At 40.4% G+C, this 25,873-nt stretch overlaps 1 protein-coding gene across 1 annotated transcript; it reads left to right on the top strand.

The window, feature by feature from the left end:
- Positions 1-3,580: 3,580 nt before the first annotated feature.
- On the top strand, positions 3,581-5,872 carry MAGEE2 (MAGE family member E2). The gene has a single exon (XM_002831828.3). The coding sequence runs from the start codon at positions 3,784-3,786 to the stop codon at positions 5,353-5,355; it is 1,572 nt and encodes a 523-aa protein (XP_002831874.1). The 5' UTR covers positions 3,581-3,783; the 3' UTR covers positions 5,356-5,872.
- The last annotated feature ends 20,001 nt before the right edge of the window (positions 5,873-25,873 follow it).

Here is a 25,873-nt window from a genome sequence, read left to right as displayed (position 1 = left end):
CATCCAGGGATGATATTTTATGTATGTGAATTTTCTATGTAATTATAATATTCACTTGAGCACCAATCTTTTTTTTAAAAAAAGTTATGATTTTCTGGATTTAAAATTCTGTAATACTTACTTATCTGCCCTCTTAAACAAAAGTTAACTTTTCTTGATAAATCGAGGTCATTCATGATTATACTATACAGTAAAGAATTTGAGAAAAATTAGAACATCTAGGCATTTCTGTCCTTGCACTGAATGCCCTCAGATAACATAGTATTTCAGTCACAATGTCAGCTTTGAACATTGTTTCCATCTCCTTCCATTTGAATTATCTACCAATTATCACTTCTTAGGGCTACCTTCTAGCTACTCATACTCCCATACTTCTTAATATTCTGCCTTTAATATCCATTAGCCTGATAAGATAAATGACCAGCTTTTTATGAAAAGTGTTTTTTAAAAAGCTAAATATGAGTAAAGAAAAAATTATAATGATATACCACAATGCACCCACCAGAATGCCTACAATCAAACAGAACAATAATACCAAGTGTAGACAAGAATACAGAGCAACAGAAATTCTTATGCACTACATGGAGTACAAATTGATGCAAGAATTTTGAAAAACTCTTTAGTAATGTCTATGAAAACTGAAAATATACATACTTGTGACCTAGTAATTTTACTCATAGACTGATTTCCAACATAAATATACACATAAACTAAAAGAAAAGTGCAAAAAGGTTCATAGTAGCATTACTTGCAATAGCCACAATGGGAAACAAAGCAAATGCCCATCAACAGTTGACAGGATAAGTTGTGGTACATATTTCTACAATGGTAAACTATATAGTAATGATAATGAACAAACTACTTTTATATACAACATGGGTAAATAACACAGTGTAGGATTTTGTTGGAAAAAGAGAACTACAAATAAATATATGATGTAGAATTCTACTAATATTAGTCAAAGTTTGGGTGGAGGCAAAACTAACTGTGATGCTAGAAGTCTGAACAGGGGTTTTCTCTCAGGACAAATGAGTGGGAAGAGATTGGGAGGGAGTGTCATGGGAGCTTCTGAGATGCTGGTAATGGTCTGTTTCTTGAGTGGCATCATGGAGAGATGGTATGTTAAATTTTTCATAATTTATCAAGCTCTACATTCATGACTTGTTTACTCTGTGTATGCCATATTTCAATATTAAGGTGAAAAAATACTTTATTAAAATTGTTCTGGAAATGTATAAAAAGGAGGTCACGAAGCATCAAAAGAAGTTCAGAATGGAGAGCATGATCTCATCTTTTTTACATTACACTTAAAGAGCAGAAAACATTCCATATGTCACAGTCACAGAGACAGCTTTTTGTTATTCATTTAACAATAACTAGAACTTTTTAGAAACTTGTAGAATAGAAATAGCTGAGACGAGAAGTGTAGCTCAATATGGCCAGGAAGAAGATATCATGGAAGGATGTGCTTAGGAATAAAGATGAAGATAGAGAGCCAAGCAGCGACCAACTTGTTAAGGGTTTCAGTGCTGTGGAATGGGATCAGGATGTCATTTCAGAGATAAGATGCTGCCATTCAATGTTGCTTTTCTTTATTAGATGGAGGGAGTAGTAGGAGGTTCAACTCACAACAAACTGTGAGCTGAATTTCAGCGGCAAAATGTACCAAATTGTTTGTTTTTATTTGTTTTTGTTTATAACTAGAGAGCTTAACGATCTTATCTCAATTTGCCCCCTGGGAAGCACCTATCTAAGACAAGGAACAGGAGCCCTTCTGGAGAAGGGTAAAGACCAGGGCAAAGGGCCCCATCAGGTCTGGCCTTAATCATACCTTTGTAGCAGCTTGGAAGACAGTGCTGGTTTCTACAACACTCTCCCCGAAAAAAGGATCAGCATACAAACCACACATTTCTACCTTCTAGAACATGCACATTCATTTGTGTAAACATTGATCTCTTTAGCCTAGTTTGACTAAATTCGTGGCCCTGAGCTACCTACTTCAGTACTGAAGAAAGCACCTGGGATGTAGACAATTTCAGAGGTGAGTAAACCTCACATGTGAAGACAGTGGCCTCTGAAGGAATTCCAGGGTATAAGATTACTGAATGTAATGTTCCATGGAATGTAACAGTATTCATTACCATCAAGAATTTAAGGAAGAATTTCAATTGTAACTGCAGATGGCAACCCTATATACATCTTTTCTCTTTCCAATGCCGCACTGAAAAATGCAACCATCACAGTCTTCAACTTGATGACTGAAGTCTAGGATTAGACCTATGTTTTAGCCCAACTATTTTAGTAGAGCTCTCAGAAAATAAAGCAGCTGACTCACCTCTTCCTGGCAAAAGTGTTTGGATTATGCCTCCCTAAACACATGTGTGCTGGCACGCATACACATACATAAACCCTCTGAATAAATAGCTGCTATTCTGATGCTGCCATTCCTGCCCCGTGGCCACAACAAGCTTTGACATACTAAGTGAAGAATAGAAAATCCAATCCTTACTGTCTAGCAACCTTCATTCTCATCTCCCACCTATTCTAGTGCACTCCGGCTCTAGTCACCGTGGTGAGTGGCTGTTACACAAACTTGTACTTACACTCCTCTAGGTCTTTCCTGTTGCTGTTACTTCAGGTTAGAATACTACTATAAACCCTTCCCATTTATTCATCACTTAGAGCTCAACTCCTTCTTGAGGCTTTATTGGAAACTGCCCGCAATTTAACATACCCCAGACTAAGCTGTAATTCATTACTTACCTGTGTTTGTATCACATGTTAATTGACCCTCCATCAGAGCACCTATTTTCATCTATTTCATGAGTCATGTTTAATAAATAAGGTTAAAGATCAGATGGTGTGAGAGAAAGTAATATGCTTGAGACTGACAGACCTGAGTGGTCTCTTTCATTTATTGCTGCTTGACTTTGGACAGGTACATTTACCTCCATGACCCAGTTTCCTCATCTTTAAAATGTGGATCATTAAGAGTAGCTACCTAAGAGTTAGCATTATATGAATAAGTATGAGGAAAGTGAAAGCACCAGAAAGAGTGCCTGCACATAGTCAGTGCTCCATAAGTGTTATCTCTCATTATTATCACCATTGTTTGAACCTACCCCAAAATGTAAGCTCCACACAAAAAGGGAAAAATCACTATGTTTGTATTCTGATGTACAGCACTGTGCCTGGCATGTGGCATGTGGTCAGTAAATATCTGTTGAGTGAATGGATGCTTTAACGAGTCTGTGAAATAATTCTAATCGTTAGCGCCCTCCTCCTCCTCCTCCTCTCTGAATCCTCTACCGCCTGATAGCATGGTGCTTTATGCCCCACAAAAAAACTTCAATTGGAGAGAGCATCACTGAACGGCTCCTCATCCCTTGACCCTTTTGCTATATCTGTTACTCCATTTCTCGAATTCTCTTCTCTAACAAGTTCGAGTTCAGCAGCAACCACTTCAACCAGCCTAGCCTGCCCTTCAGAGGTAAGGGAGTGGGAATGAGAGACAAGGCATGGAAGACAGGGAGTGGGGCGTGGCCACCACTTGCAAAGCCTGACTGCGCCTGCGTAGGCTGCGGCAAAATAACGCTCTGAGACTTGCAGTCGTTGCTGGCCAGCGCTTGTGTAGAAAGATCGCTCTTCACAGCAGATTTCACTTTTGATCCTTCCAGCTCCAGGGTCTCGGGCTTCAGCTTTGTGCCGAGGCACCAACACTGCTGCGGTCCTCTCTCCGACTGATCGCTGAGCTCACCGTTCCCGCTCCTGTCTCCTGGAACCATGTCTCTGGTAAGCCAGAATGCACGCCGCTGTAGCGCAGAGATCACTGCAGATTACAGCGACGGCAGAGGTGAAATACAAGCTACTAACGCCTCCGGGTCTCCCACCTCCATGCTAGTCGTTGATGCCCCCCAGTGCCCTCAGGCGCCAATCAACTGTCAGTGTGTCAACACTTCCCAGGCCGTTCAGGACCCGAATGACCTGGAGGTCCTGATCGACGAGCAGTCCAGACGTTTGGGGGCGCTCAGGGTCCATGACCCTCTAGAAGACAGGTCGATTGCTTTGGTGAATTTCATGAGAATGAAAAGCCAGAAGGAGGGGTCTATCCAGCAGTCCGAGATGCTGGAGTTTCTCAGAGAGTACTCAGATCAGTTCCCTGAGATCCTCAGACGAGCCTCAGCTCACCTGGACCAGGTCTTTGGGTTGAACCTGAGAGTTATTGATCCTCAGGCTGACACCTACAATTTAGTCAGCAAACGGGGTTCTCAGATCACCGATAGGATAGCAGAGTCCCTGGATATGCCGAAAGCAAGTCTCCTGGCCCTAGTCCTAGGCCACATCCTCTTGAATGGGAACCGAGCAAGAGAAGCGTCCATTTGGGACTTACTGCTAAAAGTTGATATGTGGGATAAGCCTCAGAGGATCAACAACCTCTTTGGGAACACAAGGAACCTTCTCACTACTGACTTTGTGCGCATGCGATTCTTGGAGTACTGGCCGGTGTATGGCACTAACCCCCTTGAATTTGAGTTCTTGTGGGGCTCTAGAGCCCACAGGGAAATCACAAAGATGGAAGCCCTGAAGTTTGTGTCAGATGCCCATGATGAAGAACCCTGGAGCTGGCCAGAAGAATATAACAAGGCCCTGGAAGCTGACAAAACCAAAGAAAGAAGCCTGACTGCTGGCTTAGAGTTCTGGTCGGAGGACACTATGAATGATAAGGCAAATGATTTGGTCCAGTTGGCCATTAGTGTCACTGAGGAGATGCTGCCTATACATCAGGATGAGCTATTGGCTCACACTGGCAAAGAATTTGAGGTTGTGTTCCCAAATATCCTCAATAGAGCTACTCTAATTCTTGATATGTTCTATGGGTTGTCTCTGATTGAAGTTGATACCAGTGAGCACATCTACCTCCTTGTCCAGCAACCAGAATCAGAGGAAGAACAAGTGATGCTAGAGAGCCTGGGGAGACCCACTCAAGAATATGTAATGCCAATCCTAGGTTTGATCTTCCTGATGGGCAACCGTGTCAAAGAGGCCAATGTCTGGAACTTGCTTCAAAGATTTAGTGTGGATGTAGGGAGAAAGCATGCCATCACCCGTAAGCTTATGAGACAGCGCTATCTGGAATGCAGGCCACTGTCCTACTCTAACCCAGTTGAATATGAGCTTCTATGGGGTCCTCGAGCTCACCATGAAACCACCAAAATGAAAGTCTTGGAGTACATGGCCAGGCTCTACAGAAAGCGACCACAGGACTGGCCAGAACAATATAGGGAGGCTGTGGAAGATGAGGAGGCCAGAGCCAAATCTGAGGCAACTACCATGTTTTTCCTTGGCCCCACGTGAAGTCTAGGGAATATGTATCACTTCAGCTGAGTGGCATCAGTTAAAGATGCCTTGGTAAAATAGGCATTGGGGCTCTAAATTAGAATCCGGGGAGGGCTTGTGTGGGAAGTACAAATTGTGCTTGCTGTCTGTGTTCCAATTCTAGTAGTATTTCCTTCCTTTTAATATACTCTTGGATTAGGTTAATGCTCAATATTTATAAATGGAATTTTTCATTTGCCATCCCGGTCTTGTTTCAGCATAAAAGTTCAGACAGCTCTGTAAAATGTATTGATAATATTTACATCTTTGAAATAATCAGTAAAATGGTCTGGTACAGGAGTTAAATATCTATGATACACACACAACAAAACAAACACAAAACCACTGATCTGTGATTGCTCTCCCTTTGTGTCTACTGTCGTATACATATACACAACTATATGTATATATATATACACAAATATATATATACACAAATATATATATATAAAACTGTCATTTACCTGTATTTGCAATAAAAGCATAATGAATTAGACACCATGCTTGTGCATTCATTTATTCTATAGGCATTTATTAAGCACCTGCCATGCTCTGAGAACAGTGCTATGTGCTGGGAATATAAGAGTGAAGAAGACCCAGCTGGGCTCCAGGGCTTAAGGGGGAGGGCTCATGGAAGTAAACCAGCAATTATATTATGCTATGGAAAGTGGCAAAATAGGCATAAGCTCAGAGTTCTATGAGAGTCCACAGGAATAACTCCCAATTTTAAGTGCTGGGAAGGATAGTGGGAAGGTAATGGCATCTAAGATAGTCTGGGGAAGGTGCAGGGGTGTCAAGCCTGAATGAGTGGGAAAGTAGTCAGGAATAGTGGTGGGGAGGATGAAGTGGTATGGAGGGCTGGGGACAAGATGTGCTTTAGTGACATCTATTGTAAGATCTGAGGTTGGGGAGAGGAAGGGAAGGACTGCTAGTGAAGACAGAGGCAGTGTGTAAAGCAACTGTGAAGAATTTGAAATAGCTCAGAAAGACAATGACTTTAAAGGAGGAATGGGAGAAATAAGTCTGTGGCAGAGGTAACAAGGGCCCATATCCTCAGAGTGACTCTTGAGAGCCAACAATGGCCTTGCACCTTCAGTCAGACTGAACAATCTACCTGGAGGAACTCTGCAGGGGATCCTCTGCCAATGCAGTTTATTTCAGCACCCAAGCTGTTAAGGTGAGTGTTTGCATTTAGGCTCTCTTCATTCTGATCCCCCTTACAGCTTCTAACCTGGCTCGTAGCTCCCCATAAGCCTTCCCTAGAGAGCCAGCAGGTAACAATTTCTGAGAGGGAGCCCTGGTATAAGGATGAGTGTCATATGGAAAATCACTTATTACAGAGGGAGAGCTGCTGCCTACCGGTAGTGTAGGATCTATATGTCTTCACTTCCTGGCACACAGAAGCTTTCTGCCTTTTTCATCCATTTAATCACCGGGGGCTACTCCCATCTGCTACCTCCTGTTAGATGGGAGAGAGTTGGAAGACATTCCTCACATTTTCATCAGCCTGAGGAAGAGAACGACACAATCGTTTCGCTGGGGGAGCGGCAGGGAAAAGGAAGATACGCCGTTTTGTATCCAAAGTCTGGCCGGCTGAGATGCAGAAGCCTAATTAGAGCTGTCGGATGGGGATGCCACTGCGCAGGCGCACTCCGCGGTTGCTAGGGCAATACAGCCCAGTCTCAGTGATCTTCCCATCCGTAGCATTCCAAAGTCTGAATGCTAAGGGCAGGGCTTCTAGCGACGAGAAAATGAGTAATTGGAAAGTCCGGTCTGAAAGGGTTCTTGAAAATGAGGTGGGGTGGGGTTGTCAGGCGGGAGAGCATACAACTCAAAATCTGGGACCTTGGAGCAAAATCTTGCCTGTGTACTAAACAGCAATTCTCTCATTCTTCAGCTCCCTTGGACTGTTAACCCATACGTGCTTGTGAGACGGGAGAGAGGATGGAAGTAAGCACTTTAAGTTGCCAAGTTTTTTTTACTCTGACTTTTTGGATTGGTGCAATTTCTGGGTCCACAAACATGTCAGCTCTTCTGGGGGGCTCCAGTAAAGAGAGAAAGAAATCTGCCAAGGGGAACATGTAGCATCTGGACAACAATGATCAATGTAATGCTGCCAATGGTTTTAATACTAAATATGCGTCAGACACTGTGCTGGGTTCTTCATGTTCTTAGATCTAATCTTTCCACCATTTCTCTTAGAAGCATTTTAATAGTCCCACTTAACACTACAGGAAACTGAGGCTTAACTAATATGCCCAAGGTCACACAGCCAGTCAATGAGAACTGGGCTTGGAGTCCAAGGATCCCCACTCTGGGCCTGCCCAATATTCCCCCTCAAATTTTCTGACTTTCGGAATATACAAAGAAAGGCTGCATGGTCAGAGTGGAGAAGCAAGATGATAGCACTCAGGAGAATGAAAGTGAAGCTGAAATTTCTCCAGGCTCTTCCTTGTTCCACCACTGGGGCTCCATGAGAGCTCTTTTGGTATAGAGTATGCATTTTTGTCCAATCTCCCTACTCTGACCTATGAGTCTTCTCCAGCTGAACCTCTTCAAGCCTCCAGCCTTATCTGCTTATCTCATTTAGAGAGCGTCAAATATCATCATTTCTGGAGCTCCAGAAGTGTTAAGTAATTTTTTTGGAATCTTGAAAGAACAATGACCTGAAAGAACTTCTGACCTGCCCAGCGTTGCTCAGAGTGCAAGAACAGAAGTGGTAAATAGCCCTGTGTCACAGAGACCACATGCAGTTTCCCAGAAGTGACAAGAGTGAGACTTGCAGGGCACATGCCTATGGTGTGGGAAAAGGTATCGTCTCTCTGTGGCCACAGCCATTCCTTTGAATACCAAGAGAGATTTGAGTACGCCCATGCTTTAGGCACCAATTTAGAATTAACACCCACTAAGAAACACTTAGGGGTAGAAGTGAGTGTCTAGTAAACACGACTTACAGAGGATGCTGTACAAATTACTCCAATGTAAGTCACTATTAAGCCTTTAGAACACCAGACAAAATATCTTTCTTATCTTTGTGAACTCATTTGGAAGATGGAAAGGCCTGAGTTCATTTGCAGACTCTGTGGGCCATCAATGTCCACCAAGTATTGAAGTTTTGGCCATGTTGGGGCTTGCAGAATAGGTATTGGTTAGATATGGATTCATCATCCTGTATATATTCCATCCAGAGTTCCCTTTAACCTATGATTTGGATCCTTCCTAGGGAGACAACATGGAGAATATAATCACTTTCAGTTCCTGAGTCCTAGGAGTGCCCTCTTTCAGGGATAAGTAGTTAGAAAAGCCTTTCCTGCCCCTTCTCTACATCAGCTTCATACACACACATCCAGAATAAACATACAGAAATAAACATACAATCCAAGCAAAAGCTGAGCTAGACTGGCATATGTGGATTTCAAGGAAATTCCCCCTGCCTGAAGGATTGCTGCCCCTAAATCCCCCAATACTGACAATCTAGACCAACTCATAAGTGTCTTTCATGTTCAGAAAAGACCCCCACAGTCTCCTTCTTCCTTCTTAGAGGGGATCTCCAGACAGTAAGATTTCTCACTGAACAGGGTTTGTCTTCCGTCTCAATGAGTGCTCAACAATATCTTTAGGAATTCTCTGCAGGCAGGATTTGAAGATAGTTGCCAAAAAACGTTGCAAAAAAGTGTACCCTGAAATATTAATGCTTTTGCTCTCTAGAAACCATAGGAATAAACAAGCACCTGATAAGGATGGGGCAATATATTTGGAATGGTTATGAACTCTAGATCTGGATGGTACTTTTTCTGTCACTTACTAGCTGTGTGAACTTGGGAAAGTTACTCACATCTTTCTAGGCCACTTAATGCTGTTTTCAATAAATTGATAAAAAATCCCAGTCACACATCTACCATTTGATGATTTCGGAACTGTGACCCAAACCAGTTGTATCTTAGTCTAGTGATATTTCCATGCCATACAACTGCTTTTAAAACTACTACTTGTCAACACCTGGGTAGCTGAAGTTAAACAACTCCTGGGTTGTTAGAATCACTAGTCTTTGTTTTCTTTAGAAAATACTTCAGGCAAATGTTAACCCCAGGTGGTTATGAATTAGTGAGGTTTAGGTGTGTCAAGAATATGTTATTTGTAGACTCCAGTACACAAGATATTTTTATGGAAGCTTATGGGTGGTCTATTTAAGCAGACCTCAGTGTCCTACAGGAAACCACCTGCTTACTTGCCACTCAGGGCTTCAGTCAGTGAGGATGATTTCCTTTCTAAGGGGGAAGAGTTAGAGAGGGAGTTGGGAGCTGAGGCTTAAGGTCCAAGCAGCCTCTTTCAAACTGTTCTTCTCTTGAGAGCATCTTCTTTGGCATGGGCTAGACAGGATAAAGTTTCTGTCCTCTAAGTTTTCACTTCTTTTGTAATATAGAAGGGAAGAAGGATAGAGAAAGGGAAGACACAAGAATAGCCATTGTTTCTAAAGTTGACCTCTCTACTGAAGACTTGACCTGCTCAGGCCACAGCTCAGACGAGCTTATTTTCCTGTAGAGACTGCAGGAAAATGGTGCCCTGGCGAAGGACCCAGCCTGGATTGCCTCCTTCTGCAAGATAAAGAGGGCTGCTGTCCTGGAAGAAGGTATTTATCATTCCAGGTGGTAAAGGAGATCACCCTGAGATCCAGCTGTGGGGGCCAGGTATGGAGAACTGGTTGCACACGGGATTGTTCCCCTTTCTCTGGAATGGGGGTGGGGGTTGCAAAAGGCCTAGGAGGGAGGGAGTAAGATAAATAATCTTTGGCAGGTTGTTAACATCAACCATTTATATAATGTTTCCTCACATAAATATAGCCATGGACATCCTTATAGTTTCTAACAGGGGAGAACTGCAGAACTCCTAGAACTAACACTTCTGTCCAAACCCCTGTAGTAGTAAGAGATCTAAATAAACTCTAGCATGGTTTCTCACAGCCTAAGGCTGGGTCCCTATAATTGACCCCAAACCCCACTAAAATGACTGCCTGAGAAAGTTCAATGCTGCCAGGAAAATATACTGTTTGTTCTTGCCAAAATCGGATGATAAGACCCTGACCTCCCTTTTTTAGAGCACTTACTAAAAAGGGCTTATTACGGTGAATATGTATCTCTTACAATTTAGAAGTGTCTCTCCTAAGGACCTGAGAGCCATTTCTTTGAAATGTAAACAAGAAAGATAGGAACTCTGTCTTCCAGTCTCTGTGGAAGGACAAATCACAACTTTGATAACTGCTGGCTAACAAATACAGATGGCCTAAACACAGTGCATTTACACTGACCAATCTTTTGTAATTTTCACTTCTCTGACTCTACTCAGCCCCCAACATCACTCTCCCTTTAAAACGCCCAAACCACCTTTGCACAAATTGGAATGGAGCTCAGCTTTTTTCAGCATTGTTAGTAGTTACTGAATAAGATCTGTTTTCACTACTTTAAGTATCTTTGACATGGGGAGGATGAATAGTAGCCAGACACGTGCTGAATGAAGATAATTCACTCTCCAGCTCTGAGAGGGAACAAACTAGCTAGTCCCTGAGGTGAATGGTAAAGCCAATACCTCTTTTCTAGATAGCCTTTATTGCCTACTCCACCCACAAGGAACCACACCCAGCTCTGCCCAGCCCTCAGGTAGTTCCACTTGAGGCTGTCCTGCCCCCTGAAACCCCTATACACTGGAGAAGCCCAGAGATGTCTGGCCTATCTGAAGACCACTTACCCAATTCAATTTAATATGCAATTTTGAAACACCTGTTATATGCTGGCCTTATTGTATTAGACACTGGGGTACAGGGATGAATTAGATGTGACCCCTGTCTAATCTGTGTTCTAACTCAATACTCAGCCTTGACTCTGTCAAAATATATGAGCAATCTACTAATGGTTTTATTTCAATGCATATCTGTTTCATTTATAAAATTTCCAGTTGTTTCTTTTTTAAAATATACCTTATTGTTAAAGAAGATTTCTGTTCTTGTCTTACAAATTACAGTCCATTTTCATCTCTTTCAATATTTAAACCAGATTTATCTTTAAAGTTATTTTTACATTGATCTACTATTGTGTGTTTCATTAATTGTGAATTCTGCCATTTGTTGAGTCTGATTATTATCTAACACTTCAAACTATAAAACTACTACAAGAAAATATTACAGAAATTCTCCAAGACACTGGACTAGGCAAAGATTCGAGTAGTACCTCACAAGCACAGACAACCAAAGCAATAATGGATAAATGAGATAATATCTAGTTAAAAGCCTTCTAAAAATTATAGGCAAGGTGGCTCACTCAGTGCAGCCAAGAGAAATATCTGCCACCAAGAGACCAGGACATTGGGAAGCCTGGCACACTCCAAGCATATCTTTGGAGGAAAGACAATGAGAATTGATGGAGGGAAGACACAGATGCTGGGCTATAGAGAAGGGAAGATGGGAACCCTGCAAGGGACTTCCATGCACTGGGACTTGTTCCTGGCCACCAACCACTCCCAGGGAAAAGGTAAGTTGAGCAGGTGAGGAGCAACCTGCCCACGCCATGGATCTCTGGAATTCTGGCAGCAGGAGACCCCATAACCTGCATGGACACTTGTAGTGGCAAGCAGAGCTGCTTAGAGAAGTGGTAGAGGCAGAAGACCAGCCAGTGTGGAACCCAAAGGATTTGGTGTGTGAGTGTCTTCAGTGGAGTACAGCCAGGGATGTCCATCCCCCAAGGCTCACCTTTACTCCCCTAGTGCACATGCTTGCAGTGCAGCCTTGGGTGCCCAGCTGGAATGCCTCCTGGAGACACATATCACAGTTCCTGCACTGACAGACCATGCCTCACATTTGCAGAGCTCCAGCAGAGCAGCTTCTACTGGTACACACAAGCCCACCCACACACTCCCCCCACTACAGCCTCCTCTGTGTCCCTTTGGCAGCACAAGTTTGCCCACGGCTACCCCTGACATTGCTTTGTCAGTGCATGTGCATGCTGGTCGACCTCAACTCCCTTCCCTGCCAGCATGCATTTATGTATGCACCCCACTATGCCACTACTCTGGATGTGAGCACACCCTGCCCACTCCTGCTGCACCACCATTGCTTGCATGTGTGCATAGAGACCAGCAGCCCTGGCCTGCACCCTGTGTTGCCACTGCTGCTTGTGTGAATGCATGCATAGAGGGCACTAGTTTCATATCTGCCAATGTCATGCTTCCACACCAACACTGCCACCAACATGAATGCATGAATGGACATCAGCAGCCCCACCCCTCCCACATACTGTGCCACTACCACTGCTACTATAAATGCCCACATGGAAGCTGGCAACCCTGTGCCTTCCAGACCCCTTATCCAGCCAATGAGTGTGCACCATGCTGTGATTCCACCGCTGCTGGCAGGTGGGAATTCGCATAGATTCTAATGCCACCACCCAATGAAGTGTTTGATTGGCACCACCCATTGGAGTGTTGTAACCACCAGCCTTGGAATACATCAACCACTCTAGCACAGCAGGTTCCTAATATCAAGAAGCCAAAGAACAAAGGTGGGGACCTAATACCAGCCCCACAGAGTTAGTACATGAGGCCCAGAAGTCCTGAGGTGAGCCTTGGCCTCCTAAAATCTTCCAGAAACAAAGTCTGTTGACCGAATCTACCACAACAAAACCCCTAAGGACATCAAAGAAGACAAAAAAATCTACCCAATGCTATCCAAAGAAACAGGAACATCAATTATTGAAGAAACATCAGCCCACAAAATGAGAAAAAAAGCAGATCAAGAAGTCTGGCAACTAAGAAAGCTACAGTGTCTTTTTCCCTTCAAAAGACTGCACCAGGTCCCCAGGAATGGTTCCTAACCAGGCTGAAATGGCAGAAGTAGAATTCAGAATAAGGACAGGAATGGAGATCCTTGAAATTCAGGATAAAGTCAAAACCCAATCCAAGGTTTCTAAGGAATACAATGAAATGGTAAAAGAGATGAAAGGCAATATCGCCACTTTTAGAAAGAATCAAAGTGATATGATAAAACGTAAAAACTAACTTCAAGAATTTCACAATGCAATCACAGTATTAACAGCAGAATTGACCAAGATGAGGAAAGAATCTCAGGGCTCAAAGTCTGGCTCTCTGAAATAACTCAGTCAAACAAAATAAAGAAAAAACAATAAAGAAGTATAAACAAGCCTCCATGAAATATGGGATTACCTAAAAGAGACCAAAACTATGACCTATTGGTATCCCTGAAAGAAAGAAAGAGAAAGCTTGCACTTCCCCTTTGCCCATTGGATTCTGCTCAAGAAAATTCACATTTGGTCAAAATTAGTACAAAGTTCAGCTAGAAGCTTCTTTCACCCTGCGGCCCTTCCATAATTCCAATGGCTTTGTATGCCCAAGGAAACCTGTGAGATAAACACAAGGATGATTTCCACAACCTCAAGCTGGAAACCAGGAGTGCCTACAGGGCTCTTTCCATTGATTCTTCTACTTTTATATTTTGCTAAGCTTTCTAAATCCATTTCAGCTCTAGGTAAGGTAAAATCTTTCTTCCATGATTTATCACTTCTTTGGATAAGTTAATTTCTAGGTATGTTATTTTATTTGTGGCTTTTTAAAAATTTTATTTATTTATTATTATTATACTTTAGGATTTAGGGTACATGTGTGCAATGTTCAGGTTAGTTACATATGTATACATGTGCCATGTTGGTGTGCTGCACCCATTAACTCGTCATTTAGCATTAGGTATATCTCCTAAAGCTATCCCTCCCCCCTCTCCCCACCCCACAACAGTCCCCAGAGTGTGATGTTCCCCTTCCTGTGTCCATGTGTTCTCATTGTTCAATTCCCACCTATGAGTGAGAATATGCGGTGTTTGGTTTTCTGTTCTTGAGATAGTTTACTGAGAATGATGATTTCCAATTTCATCCATGTCCCTACAAAGGACATGAACTCATCATTTTTTATGGCTGCATAGTATTCCATGGTGTATAAGTGCCACATTTTCTTAATCCACTCTATCATTGTTGGACATTTGGGTTGGTTCCAAGTCTTTGCTATTGTGAATAATGCCGCAATGAACGTCCGTGTGCATGTGTCTTTATAGCAGCATGATTTATAGTCCTTTGGGTATATACCCAGTAATGGGATGGCTGGGTCAAATGGTATTTCTAGTTCTAGATCCCTGAGGAATTGCCACACTGACTTCCACAAGGGTTGAACTAGTTTACAGTCCCACCAACAGTGTAAAAGTGTTCCTATTTCTCCACATCCTCTCCGGCACCTGTTGCTTCCTGACTTTTTAATGATCGCCATTCTAACTGGTGTGAGATGGTATCTCATTGTGGTTTTGATTTGCATTTCTCTGATGGCCAGTGATGGTGAGCATTTTTTCATGTGTTTTTTGGCTGCATAAATGTCTTCTTTTGAGAAGTGTCTGTTCATGTCCTTTGCCCACTTTTTGATGGGGTTGTTCATTTTTTTCTTGTAAATTTGAGTTCATTGTTGATTCTGGATATTAGCCCTTTGTCAGATGAGTAGGTTGTGAAAATTTTCTCCCATTTTGTAGGTTGTGTGTTCACTCTGATGGTAGTTTCTTTTGCTGTGCAGAAGCTCTTTAGTTTAATTAGATCCCATTTGTCAATTTTGCCTTTTGTTGCCATTGCTTTTGGTGTTTTAGACATGAAGTCCTTGCCCATGCCTATGTCCTGAATGGTAATGCCTAGGTTTTCTTCTAGGGTTTTTATGGTTTTAGGTCTAACATTTAAGTCTTTAATCCATCTTGAATTGATTTTTGTATAAGGTGTAAGGAAGGGATCCAGTTTCAGCTTTCTACATATGGCTAGCCAGTTTTCCCAGCACCATTTATTGAATAAGGAATCCTTCCCCATTGCTTGTTTTTCTCAGGTTTGTCAAAGATCAGATAGTTGTAGATATGTGGCGTTATTTCTGAGGGCTCTGTTCTGTTCCATTGATCTATATCTCTGTTTTGGTACCAGTACCATGCTGTTTTGGTTACTGTAGCCTTGTAGTATAGTTCGAAGTCAGGTAGTGTGATGCCTCCAGCTTTGTTCTTTTGGCTTAGGATTGACTTGGTGATGCAGGCTCTTTTTTGGTTCCATATGAACTTTAAAGTAGTTTTTTCCAATTGTGTGAAGAAAGTCATTGGTAGCTTGATGGGGATGGCATTGAATCTGTAAATTACCTTGGGCAGTATGGCCATTTTCACAATATTGATTCTTCCTACCCATGAGCATGGAATGTTCTTCCATTTCTTTGTATCCTCTTTTATTTCCTTGAGCAGTGGATTGTAGTTCTCCTTGAAGAGGTCCTTCACGTCCCTTGTAAGTTGGATTCCTAGGTATTTTATTCTCTTTGAAGCAATTGTGAATGGGAGTTCACTCATGATTTGGCTCTCTGTTTGTCTGTTATTGGTGTATAAGAATGCTTGTGATTTTTGTACATTGATTTTGTATCCTGAGACTTTGCTGAAGTTGCTTATCAGCTTAAGGAGATTTTGGGCTGAGACGATGGGGTTTTCTAGATATATAATCATGTCATCTGCGAACAGGGATAATTTGACTTCCTCTTTTCCTAATTGAATACCCTTTATTTCCTTCTCCTGCCTAATTGCCCTGGCCAGAACTTCCAACACTATATTGAATAGGAGTGGTGAGAGAGGGCATCCCTGTCTTGTGCCAGTTTTCAAAGGGAATGCTTCCAGTTTTTGCCCATTCAGTATGATATTGGCTGTGGGTTTGTCATAGATAGCTCTTATTATTTTGAGATACGTCCCATCAATACCTAATTTCTTGAGAGTTTTTAGCATGAAGTGTTGTTGAATTTTGTCAAAGGCCTTTTCTGCATCTATTGAGATAATCATGTGGCTTTTGTCTTTGGTTCTGTTTATATGCTGGACTACATTTACTGATTTGCGTATATTGAACCAGCCTTGCATCCCAGGGATGAAGCCCACTTGATCATGGTGTATAAGCTTTTTGATGTGCTGCTGGATTCGGTTTTGTGACTATTTTAAATAAGATTGCTTTTTCAATTTCTTTTTCAGATTGTTCACTGCTGGCATATAGAAATGATACTCATTTTTGTACGTTGATTTTGTATCCTGCAATTTTGTTTACTAGTTCTAATAGATTTGGTGGAATCTTTACACTTTTCCAAATATAAGGTTATATCATCTGCAAACAAACTTACTTTGACTTCTTCCTTTCCAATATAAATGCCCTTTACTTCTTTTTCTTGCCTGCTCTAGCTAGGACTTCTACCATGTTGAACAGCAATGATGAAAGTAAGCATCAATGTCATGTCCTAGATCTCAGAAAAATATAGCTGGCAGGTTTTCCCTACTCAGTATGATACAAGCTGTGTGTCTGTGACATATGTCTTTTATTGTGTTGAGGTATGTTTCCTCTGTACCCAGTTTTTCAGGTTTTTTTTTTTTATCATAAAGGGATGTTCAATTTTATCAAATTTTTTTCAGCATCAATTGAAATTTCATTCTGTTGACATGATGTATCACAGTGATTGATTTGCATGTGGTAAGCCATCCTTACATCCTTAGGATAAATCCAACATGGTTATGATGAATAATCTTTTTAATATGTCATTATATTTGGTTTGCCAGTATTTAATTGAGAATATTTGTGTCAATGTTCATCAAGAATACTGGCCTGTGGTTTTCTATTTTTGATGTGTCTTTGTCTGTTTTTGGTATCAGGGTAATACCGTTCTTGTACCAAGAGTTTGGAAGTATTAATTCCCCTATTTTTCAGAACAGTTTGAATAGGATTGGTATTAGTTCTTCTTTAAATGTCAAATTTCAGCAGTGAAGCTATCAGGTCCAGGACTTTTCTTTGCTGAGAGACGTTGATTATGGCTTTGATCTCATTATTTGTTATTGCTCTGATCATGTTTTGGATTTCTTCGAGGTTCAATCTTGGTAGGTTGTATTATCTATAAATTTATCCACTTCTAGGTTTTCCAATTTATTGGCATACAGTTGCTCATAGTAGCCTCTAATGATCCTTTGAATTTCTGTAGTATCAGTTGTAATGTCCCTTTTTTCATTTCTCATATTATTCATTTGGGTTTTCTCTCTTTTTTTTAGGGTAAAGGTTTGAGAATTTTTTTATGTTTTCAAAAGACAAACTTTTCATTTTGTTGATCTTTTGTATTATTTGTTTCCATTTTATTTATTTATGTTCTGATCTTTATTATTTCCTTTCTTCTTTTTTTTTATTATATTTTAGGTTTTATGGTACATGTGCGCAATGTGCAGGTAAGTTACATATGTATACATGTGCCATGCTGGTGCGCTGCACCCACCAACTCGTCATCTAGCATTAGGTATATCTCCCAATGCTATCCCTTCCCCCTCCCCCCACCCCACAACAGTCCCCGAAGTGTGATGTTCCGCTTCCTGTGTCCATGTGTTCTCATTGTTCAGTTCCCACCTATGAGTGAGAATATGCGGTGTTTGGTTTTTTGTTCTTGCGATAGTTTACTGAGAATGATGATTTCCAATTTCATCCATGTCCCTACAAAGGACATGAACTCATCATTTTTTATGGCTGCATAGTATTCCATGGTGTATATGTGCCACATTTTCTTAATCCAGTCTATCATTGTTGGACATTTGGGTTGGTTCCAAGTCTTTGCTATTGTGAATAATGTGGCAATAAACATACGTGTGCATGTGTCTTTATAGCAGCATGATTTATAGTCCTTTGGGTATATACCCAGTAATGGGATGGCTGGGTCGAATGGAATTTCTAGTTCTAGATCCCTGAGGAATCGCCACACTGACTTCCACAAGGGTTGAACTAGTTTACAGTCCCACCAACAGTGTAAAAGTGTTCCTATTTCTCCACATCCTCTCCAGCACCTGTTGTTTCCTGACTTTTTAATGATTGCCATTCTAACTGGTGTGAGGTGGTATCTCATTGTGGTTTTGATTTGCATTTCTCTGATGGCCAGTGATGGTGAGCATTTTTTCATGTGTTTTTTGGCTGCATAAATGTCTTCTTTTGAGAAGTGTCTGTTCATGTCCTTCGCCCACTTTTTGATGGGGTTGTTTGTTTTTTTCTTGTAAATTTGTTGGAGTTCATTGTAGATTCTGGATACTAGCCCTTTGTCAGATGAGTAGGTTGCGAAAATTTTCTCCCATTTTGTAGGTTGCGTGTTCACTCTGATGGTAGTTTCTTTTGCTGTGCAGAAGCTCTTTAGTTTAATTAGATCCCATTTGTCAATTTTGGCTTTTGTTGCCATTGCTTTTGGTGTTTTAGACATGAAGTCCTTGCCCATGCCTATGTCCTGAATGGTAATGCCTAGGTTTTCTTGTAGGGTTTTTATGGTTTTAGGTCTAACATTTAAGTCTTGAATCCATCTTGAATTGATTTTTGTATAAGGTGTAAGGAAGGGATCCAGTTTCAGCTTTCTCCATCTGGCTAGCCAGTTTTCCCAGCACCATTTATTAAATAGGGAATCCTTTCCCCATTTCTTGTTTTTGTCAGGTTTGTCAAAGATCAGATACTTGTAGATATGTGGCATTATTTCTGACGGCTCTGTTCTGTTCCATTGATCTATATCTCTGTTTTGGTACCGGTACCATGCTGTTTTGGTTACTGTGGCCTTGTAGTATAGTTTGAAGTCAGGTAGTGTGATGCCTCCAGCTTTGTTCTTTTGGCTTAGGATTGACTTGGCGATGCGGGCTCTTTTTTGTTTCCATATGAACTTTAAAGTAGTTTTTTCCAATTCTGTGAAGAAAGTCATTGGTAGCTTGATGGGGATGGCATTGAATCTGTAAATTACCTTGGGAAGGATGGCCATTTTCATGATATTGATTCTTCCTACCCATGAGCATGGAATGTTCTTCCATTTGTTTGTATCCTCTTTTATTTCCTTGAGCAGTGGTTTGTAGTTCTCCTTGAAGAGGTCTTTCACATCCCTTGTAAGTTGGATTCCTAGGTATTTTATTCTGTTTGAAGCAATTGTGAATGGGAGTTCACTCATGATTTGGCTCTCTGTTTGTCTGTTATTGATGTATAAGAATGCTTGTGATTTTTGCACATTGATTTTGTATCCTGAGACTTTGCTGAAGTTGCTTATCAGCTTAAGGAGATTTTGGGCTGAGACAATGGGGTTTTCTAGATATACTATCATGTCATCTGCAAACAGGGACAATTTGACTTCCTCTTTTCCTAATTGAATACCCTTGATTTCCTTCTCCTGCCTAATTGTCCTGGCCAGAACTTCCAACACTATGTTGAATAGAAGTGGTGAGAGAGGGCATCCCTGTCTTGTGCCAGTTTTCAAAGGGAATGCTTCCAGTTTTTGCCCATTCAGTATGATATTGGCTGTGGGTTTGTCATAAATAGCTCTTATTATTTTGAGATACGTCCCACCAATTCCTAATTTATTGAGAGTTTTTAGCATGAAGGGTTGTTGAATTTTGTCAAAGGCCTTTTCTGCATCTATTGAGATAATCATGTGGTTTTTGTCTTTGGTTCTGTTTATATGCTGGATTACATTTATTGATTTGCGTATATTGAACCAGCCTTGCATCCCCGGGATGAAGCCCACTTGATCATGGTGGATAAGCTTTTTGATGTGCTGCTGGATTCTGTTTGCCAGTATTTTATTGAGGATTTTTGCATCAATGTTCATCAAGGATATTGGTCTAAATTTCTCTTTTTTTGTTGTGTCTCTGCCAGGCTTTGGTATCAGGATGATGCTGGCCTCATAAAATGAGTTAGGGAGGATTCCCTCTTTTTCTATTGATTGGAATAGTTTCAGAAGGAATGGTACCAGCTCCTCCTTGTACCTCTGGTAGAATTCGGCTGTGAACCCATCTGGTCCTGGACTTTTTTTTTGGTTGGTAAGCTATTGATTATTGCCACAATTTCAGCTCCTGTTATTGGTGTATTCAGAGATTCAACTTCTTCCTGGTTTAGTCTTGGGAGGGTGTATGTGTTGAGGAATTTACCCATTTCTTCTAGATTTTCTAGTTTATTTGCATAGAGGTGTTTGTAATATTCTCTGATGGTAGTTTGTATTTCTGTGGGATCGGTGGTGATATCCCCTTTATCATTTTTTATTGCATCTATTTGATTCTTCTCTCTTTTTTTCTTTATTAATCTTGCTAGCGGTCTATCAATTTTGTTGATCCTTTCAAAAAATCAGCTCCTGGATTCATTGATTTTTTGAAGGGTTTTTTGTGTCTCTATTTCCTTCAGTTCTGCTCTGATTTTAGTTATTTCTTGCCTTCTGCTAGCTTTTGAATGTGTTTGCTCTTGCTTTTCTAGTTCTTTTAATTGTGATGTTAGGGTGTCAATTTTGGATCTTTCCTGCTTTCTCTTGTGGGCATTTAGTGCTACAAATTTCCCTCTACACACTGCTTTGAATGCATCCCAGAGATTCTGGTAGGTTGTGTCTTGGTTCTCGTTGGTTTCAAAGAACATCTTTATTTCTGCCTTCATTTCGTTATGTACCCAGTAGTCATTCAGGAGCAGGTTGTTCAGTTTCCACGTAGTTGAGCGGTTTTGAAATTGGATAAAGAGTCAAGACCCATCAGTGTGCCGTATTCAGGAAACCCATCTCACGTGCAGAGACACACATAGGCTCAAAATAAAAGGATGGAGGAAGATCTACCAAGCAAATGGAAAACAAAAAAAGGCAGGGGTTGCAATCCTAGTCTCTGATAAAACAGACTTTAAACCAACAAAGATCAAAAGAGACAAAGAAGGCCATTACATAATGGTAAAGGGATTAATTCAACAAGAAGAGCTAACTATCCTAAATATATATGCACGCAATACAGGAGCACCCAGATTCATAAAGCAAGTCCTGAGTGACCTACAAAGAGACTTAGACTCCCACACATTAATAATGGGAGACTTTAACACCCCACTGTCAACATTAGACAGATCAATGAGACAGAAAGTCAACAAGGATACCCAGGAATTGAACTCAGCTCTGCACCAAGCGGACTTAATAGACATCTACACAACTCTCCACCCCAAATCAACAGAATATACATTTTTTTCAGCACCACACCACACCTATTCCAAAATTGACCATATACTTGGAAGTAAAGCTCTCCTCAATAAATGTAAAAGAACAGAAATTGTAACAAACTGTCTCTCAGATCACAGTGCAATCAAGCTAGAACTCAGGATTAAGAATCTATTTCCTTTCTTCTACCAATTTTGAATTTGCTTTGCTCTTGCTTTTCTAGCTCTTGAAGATGGATCATTTGGTTGTTTATTTGAAGTTTTTTTAATTTTCTGATGTAGGCACTTATAGCTACAAACTTGCCTCTTAATACTGCATATGTGGTATCCCATAGGTTTTGTTATGTTTTATTTCCATTATCATTTGTTTCAATAATTTTTTATTTCCTTTTTAATTTCTTTATTGATCCACTGGTCATTCAGAAACACATTTTTTTAAATTTCCATGTATTTGCATAGTTTCTAAATTTCTCTTATTATTGATTTCTAGTTTTGTGTCATCTCTGAAGTCTGAGATGATACCTGATATAAAATTTAATTTTAATTTTTTAAGACTTGTTTTTTAGCCTAACATATTATTTGTCCTTGAAAATAATCCATGTGCTGAGGAGAAGAATGTGCATCTACAGCCATTTGATAAAATGTTCTATAAATATCTATTTGATCTATTTGATCTATAGCACAGATTAAGCCTGATGTTTCCTTGTGGATTTTCTGTCTAGATGATTTGTCCAATGATGAAAGAGGAAGTTAAAGTCTCCTGTTCTTATTATATTGTAGCCGATCTCTGTATTTAACTCTAATAATGTTTGCTTTATACATCTTGATTCTCCAGTGTTGAGTGCATATATATCTACAATATTTTTTTGCTGGATTGACCCCTTTACCATTACATAATGACATTCTTTGTCTCTTTTTACAGTTTTTGTCTTGAAATCTATTTTGTCTGATACATGTGTAGGTACTCCTGCTCTTTTTTGGTTTTCAATGGCATGGAATATATTTTTTCATCCTTTATGTTCACTCTATGTGTGTCTTTATAGGTGAAGTTTGTTTCTTGTAGGCAACAGATTCTTAGGTCTCTTTTTTTTAATCCATGCATCTGCTCTTTGTCTTTCGACTGAAGTGCTCAGTCCATTTACATTGAATGTTATTATTGATAAGTGAGGTCTTACTCCTGCAATTTTGATTTTTTTCTGGTTGTTTTGTGATCCGCTCTTTTTCTTCCTTCCTTCTTGTCTTCTTTTAGAGGATAATTTTCCCTGGTGGTGTATTTCAATTTCTTGCTTTTTTGTGTGTGTGCATTGCTGTTAGCATGAGGCTTGCAAATACTATCTTATAACTCAGTATTTTAAACTAATTACAACTTAAAACTCAGTGCATAAAGAAACTAACAAGCAAAAAGACAACCAATATCAACTCTACACTTTTTTTAATTATACTTTAAGTTTTAGGGTACATGTGCACAATGTGCAGGTTAGTTACATATGTATACTTGTGCCATGTTGGTGTGCTGCACCCATTAACTCGTCATTTAACATTAGGTATATCTCCTAACGCTATCCCTCCCCCCTCCCCCCACAACTCTACACTTTTTAACTTCATTCTTGGACTTCTTAAGTTTTTGTTGTTGCTATTTACATCTTATTGAACTGCTTAGGTCTTGAAAAGTTGTGGTTATTATTTTTTATTGCTTTAGTTTTAGTCTTTCTACTCAAGATATCAGTAAATTATACACCAATAATAATGTTATAATATTCTTGTTTTTGTGTTTACTTGCTATTATCAGTGAGTTCTTTACCTTCAGATGATTTGTTCTTGCTCATTAACATCCTTTTGTTTCAGACTGAAAAATTCCTTTCAGCTGTAGAACTGTAGGACAGTTCTGCTGTTGGTGAAATCCTTCAGCTATTTTTTTTTTTTTGTCTGGGAAACTCTTTAAATATTTTTCCTAGATATATTATTCAATGATGCATGATTTTTTCCTTTAGCATTTTAAATATGTTATGTCATGTCAGTCTCTCATGGCCTATAAAATTCCTGCTAAAAAATCTGCTGCCAGACATATTGAAGCTCCATTATATGTTATTTGTTTCTTTTCTCTTGTTTCTATTAAGACCCTTTGACCTTTGGGTGTTTGAGTATTAATTGCCTTGAGGTAGTCTTCTTTGGGTTAAATCTGCTTGTACTTCTATTTAAATATTGATATCTTTCTGTGGTTTTGGGAAATCTTTTGTTATCATCATTTTGAATGAACTTTCTATCCCCATCTATTTCTCTACCTCCTGTTTAAGATCAATACCACGGATTTGCCCTTTTAAGGTTATTCTCTAGATCCTGTAGGTGTGCTTCATTCCTTTTTATTCTCTTTTCTTTTGTCTCCTCTGACTGTGTATTTTCAAATAACCTGTCTCCAGGCTCACCATTTCTTTCCTCTGATTGATCAGTTTTGCTGGTAAGAGAGAGTGATGCTCCCCTTCCTGTGTCCATGTGTTCTCACTGTTCGATTCCCACCTATGAGCGAGAACATGCGGTGTTTGGTTTTTTGTCCTTGAGATAGTTTGCTGAGAATGATGGTTTCCAGCTTCATCCATCCCTACAAAGGACATGAACTCATCCTTTTTTATGGCTGCATAGTATTCCATGGTGTTGCAGCACACCAGCATGGCACATGTATACATATGTAACAAACCTGCAAGTTGTGCATATGTACCATAAAACTTAAAGTATAATAAAAAAAGAAAAAAAAAAGAGAGAGTGATGCATTCTTCGGTATTGCAATGGTATTTTTCAGCTCCAGATTTTCTGCTTGATTCTTTTTACTTATTTCAATCTTTTTGTTAAATTTATCTGATAGTATTCTGAATTCTTTCTCTGTGATATCTTGAATTTCGTTCACTTTCCTCAAAACAATTATTTTTCATTCTCTTTCAAAGATGTCACATGTCTCTCTCTCTCTCTCTAGGATTGCTCCCTGGTGCCTTATTTAGGTTGTTTGGTAAGGCCATGTTTCCAGGATAGTCTTGTTGTTTATGTTTGTGGATATTCCTTGATGTCTGAACATTGAAGAGTTGAGTATTTATTGTAGTCTTTATAGTCTGGGATTGTTTGTACCCATTCTTCTTGGAAAGTCTTTCCAGGTATTTGAAGGGACTTGGGTTTTGTAATCTAAGTTTCTGGCCACTGCAGCCATATCTGCATTAGGAGGTACCCCAAGCTCAGTAATGCCATGACTCTTGAAGAGTAGTAGATGTACTGCCTTGGTGGTCTTGGGTACAGTCCAAAGGAATTCTCTGTATTACAAGGCAAAGGCTCTTGTTCTCTTTTCTTACTTTCTTCCAAATAAATGGAGCCTCTGTCTTGCAGAGCTGCCTGGAGCTTGGGGAAGAGGGACATTAGAACCCTTGTGGCCACCATCACTTGAACTGTGCTTGTTGAAACCTGAAGCCAGCAAGGTGCTTGTTCTCCCCTAAGGCCCATGGTAACAGTGATCTACCTACCACCTAAGTCTGCTCAAACCTCTAGAGCTGTATAATCAGCAGGTAGCAAAGCCAGCCAGGCTTCTGTCCATCCCTGCAAGTTGGCAAGTTCCCATTTTCAGGCAGGTCCAGAATTGTCATCCAGGAGCCAGAGCCTGGAATCAGCAATCTTAAGAATCTACCTGGTACCCTGCTTTACTGTGGCTGAGGTGGCACCCAAGCCACAAGAGAAAGCCATTCCTACCCTTTCTTCCCCTTCTCACAAGAATTGGAGTTTCTCTCTCTGGCCACCACCACCCCAGGACCATGGTGAGTACTGCCTGGACTGGAACCCTCCCTTCCAGGAAGCGAGATACCCTCTATAGAAGGGAAGTTTCATAAATGCCTTCCACAAACCAGTGCCTGGTATTGGAAACCCCAATTGCCCTCTTGGTGCTCTACCTCACTGTGGCCAAGCTGGTATCCAAGCTGCAAGACAAAGTCCCCTTTACTCTTTTCTCATATTTCCTCAAGCAGAAAGAGTCTTTCCCGCAGAGCCACCAGAGCTGGGAATGTGCTGGGTCAAATCTGAAGCGATTAAGTCTCTGTGTCTAACCCAAGGCCCATGGAAAGTACTGTACTGCCTGGATATTGTTGCTGATTACTCAGGGCCCAGGGGATCTTTACTTGGCAGGTGATTAATCCTGTCTCCACATTGTTTTCTAAGCTACTGCTATCTTCTCATGGAGACATATATTTACATTTTAGAGCTCTTCTATCATTTCTTTTTGTAATAGAAATGATATGTTTTGTGTTTTAATAATTTTGCAGGGTATCACTGTGATAAGCATTATGAGAGTAAAAACTTTGTTCTCATAAACGACTATTGCCTTACAATAATTTCCATTAGACAATATCTTCAGGGTCAGAAGATACACAAAGTTTTAAGGTCGTAGCAAATATTTTCTAGAGCAAACCCAGAGTGATGTGTATACATTTGCACTTGAATCA

This window comes from Pongo abelii, chromosome X, assembly GCF_028885655.2.
Source record: "Pongo abelii isolate AG06213 chromosome X, NHGRI_mPonAbe1-v2.0_pri, whole genome shotgun sequence".
In the NCBI taxonomy this organism is placed as follows: domain Eukaryota; kingdom Metazoa; phylum Chordata; class Mammalia; order Primates; family Hominidae; genus Pongo; species Pongo abelii.
The sequence above is the reverse complement of the archived record's forward strand: the minus strand, read 5'-3'. Positions and strand labels throughout refer to the sequence as shown.

Coding starts and splice junctions, on each gene's coding strand:
- MAGEE2 (XM_002831828.3), top strand. CDS start 3,784: ATGTCTCTGGTAAGCCAGAATGCACGCCGCTGTAGCGCAGAGATCACT.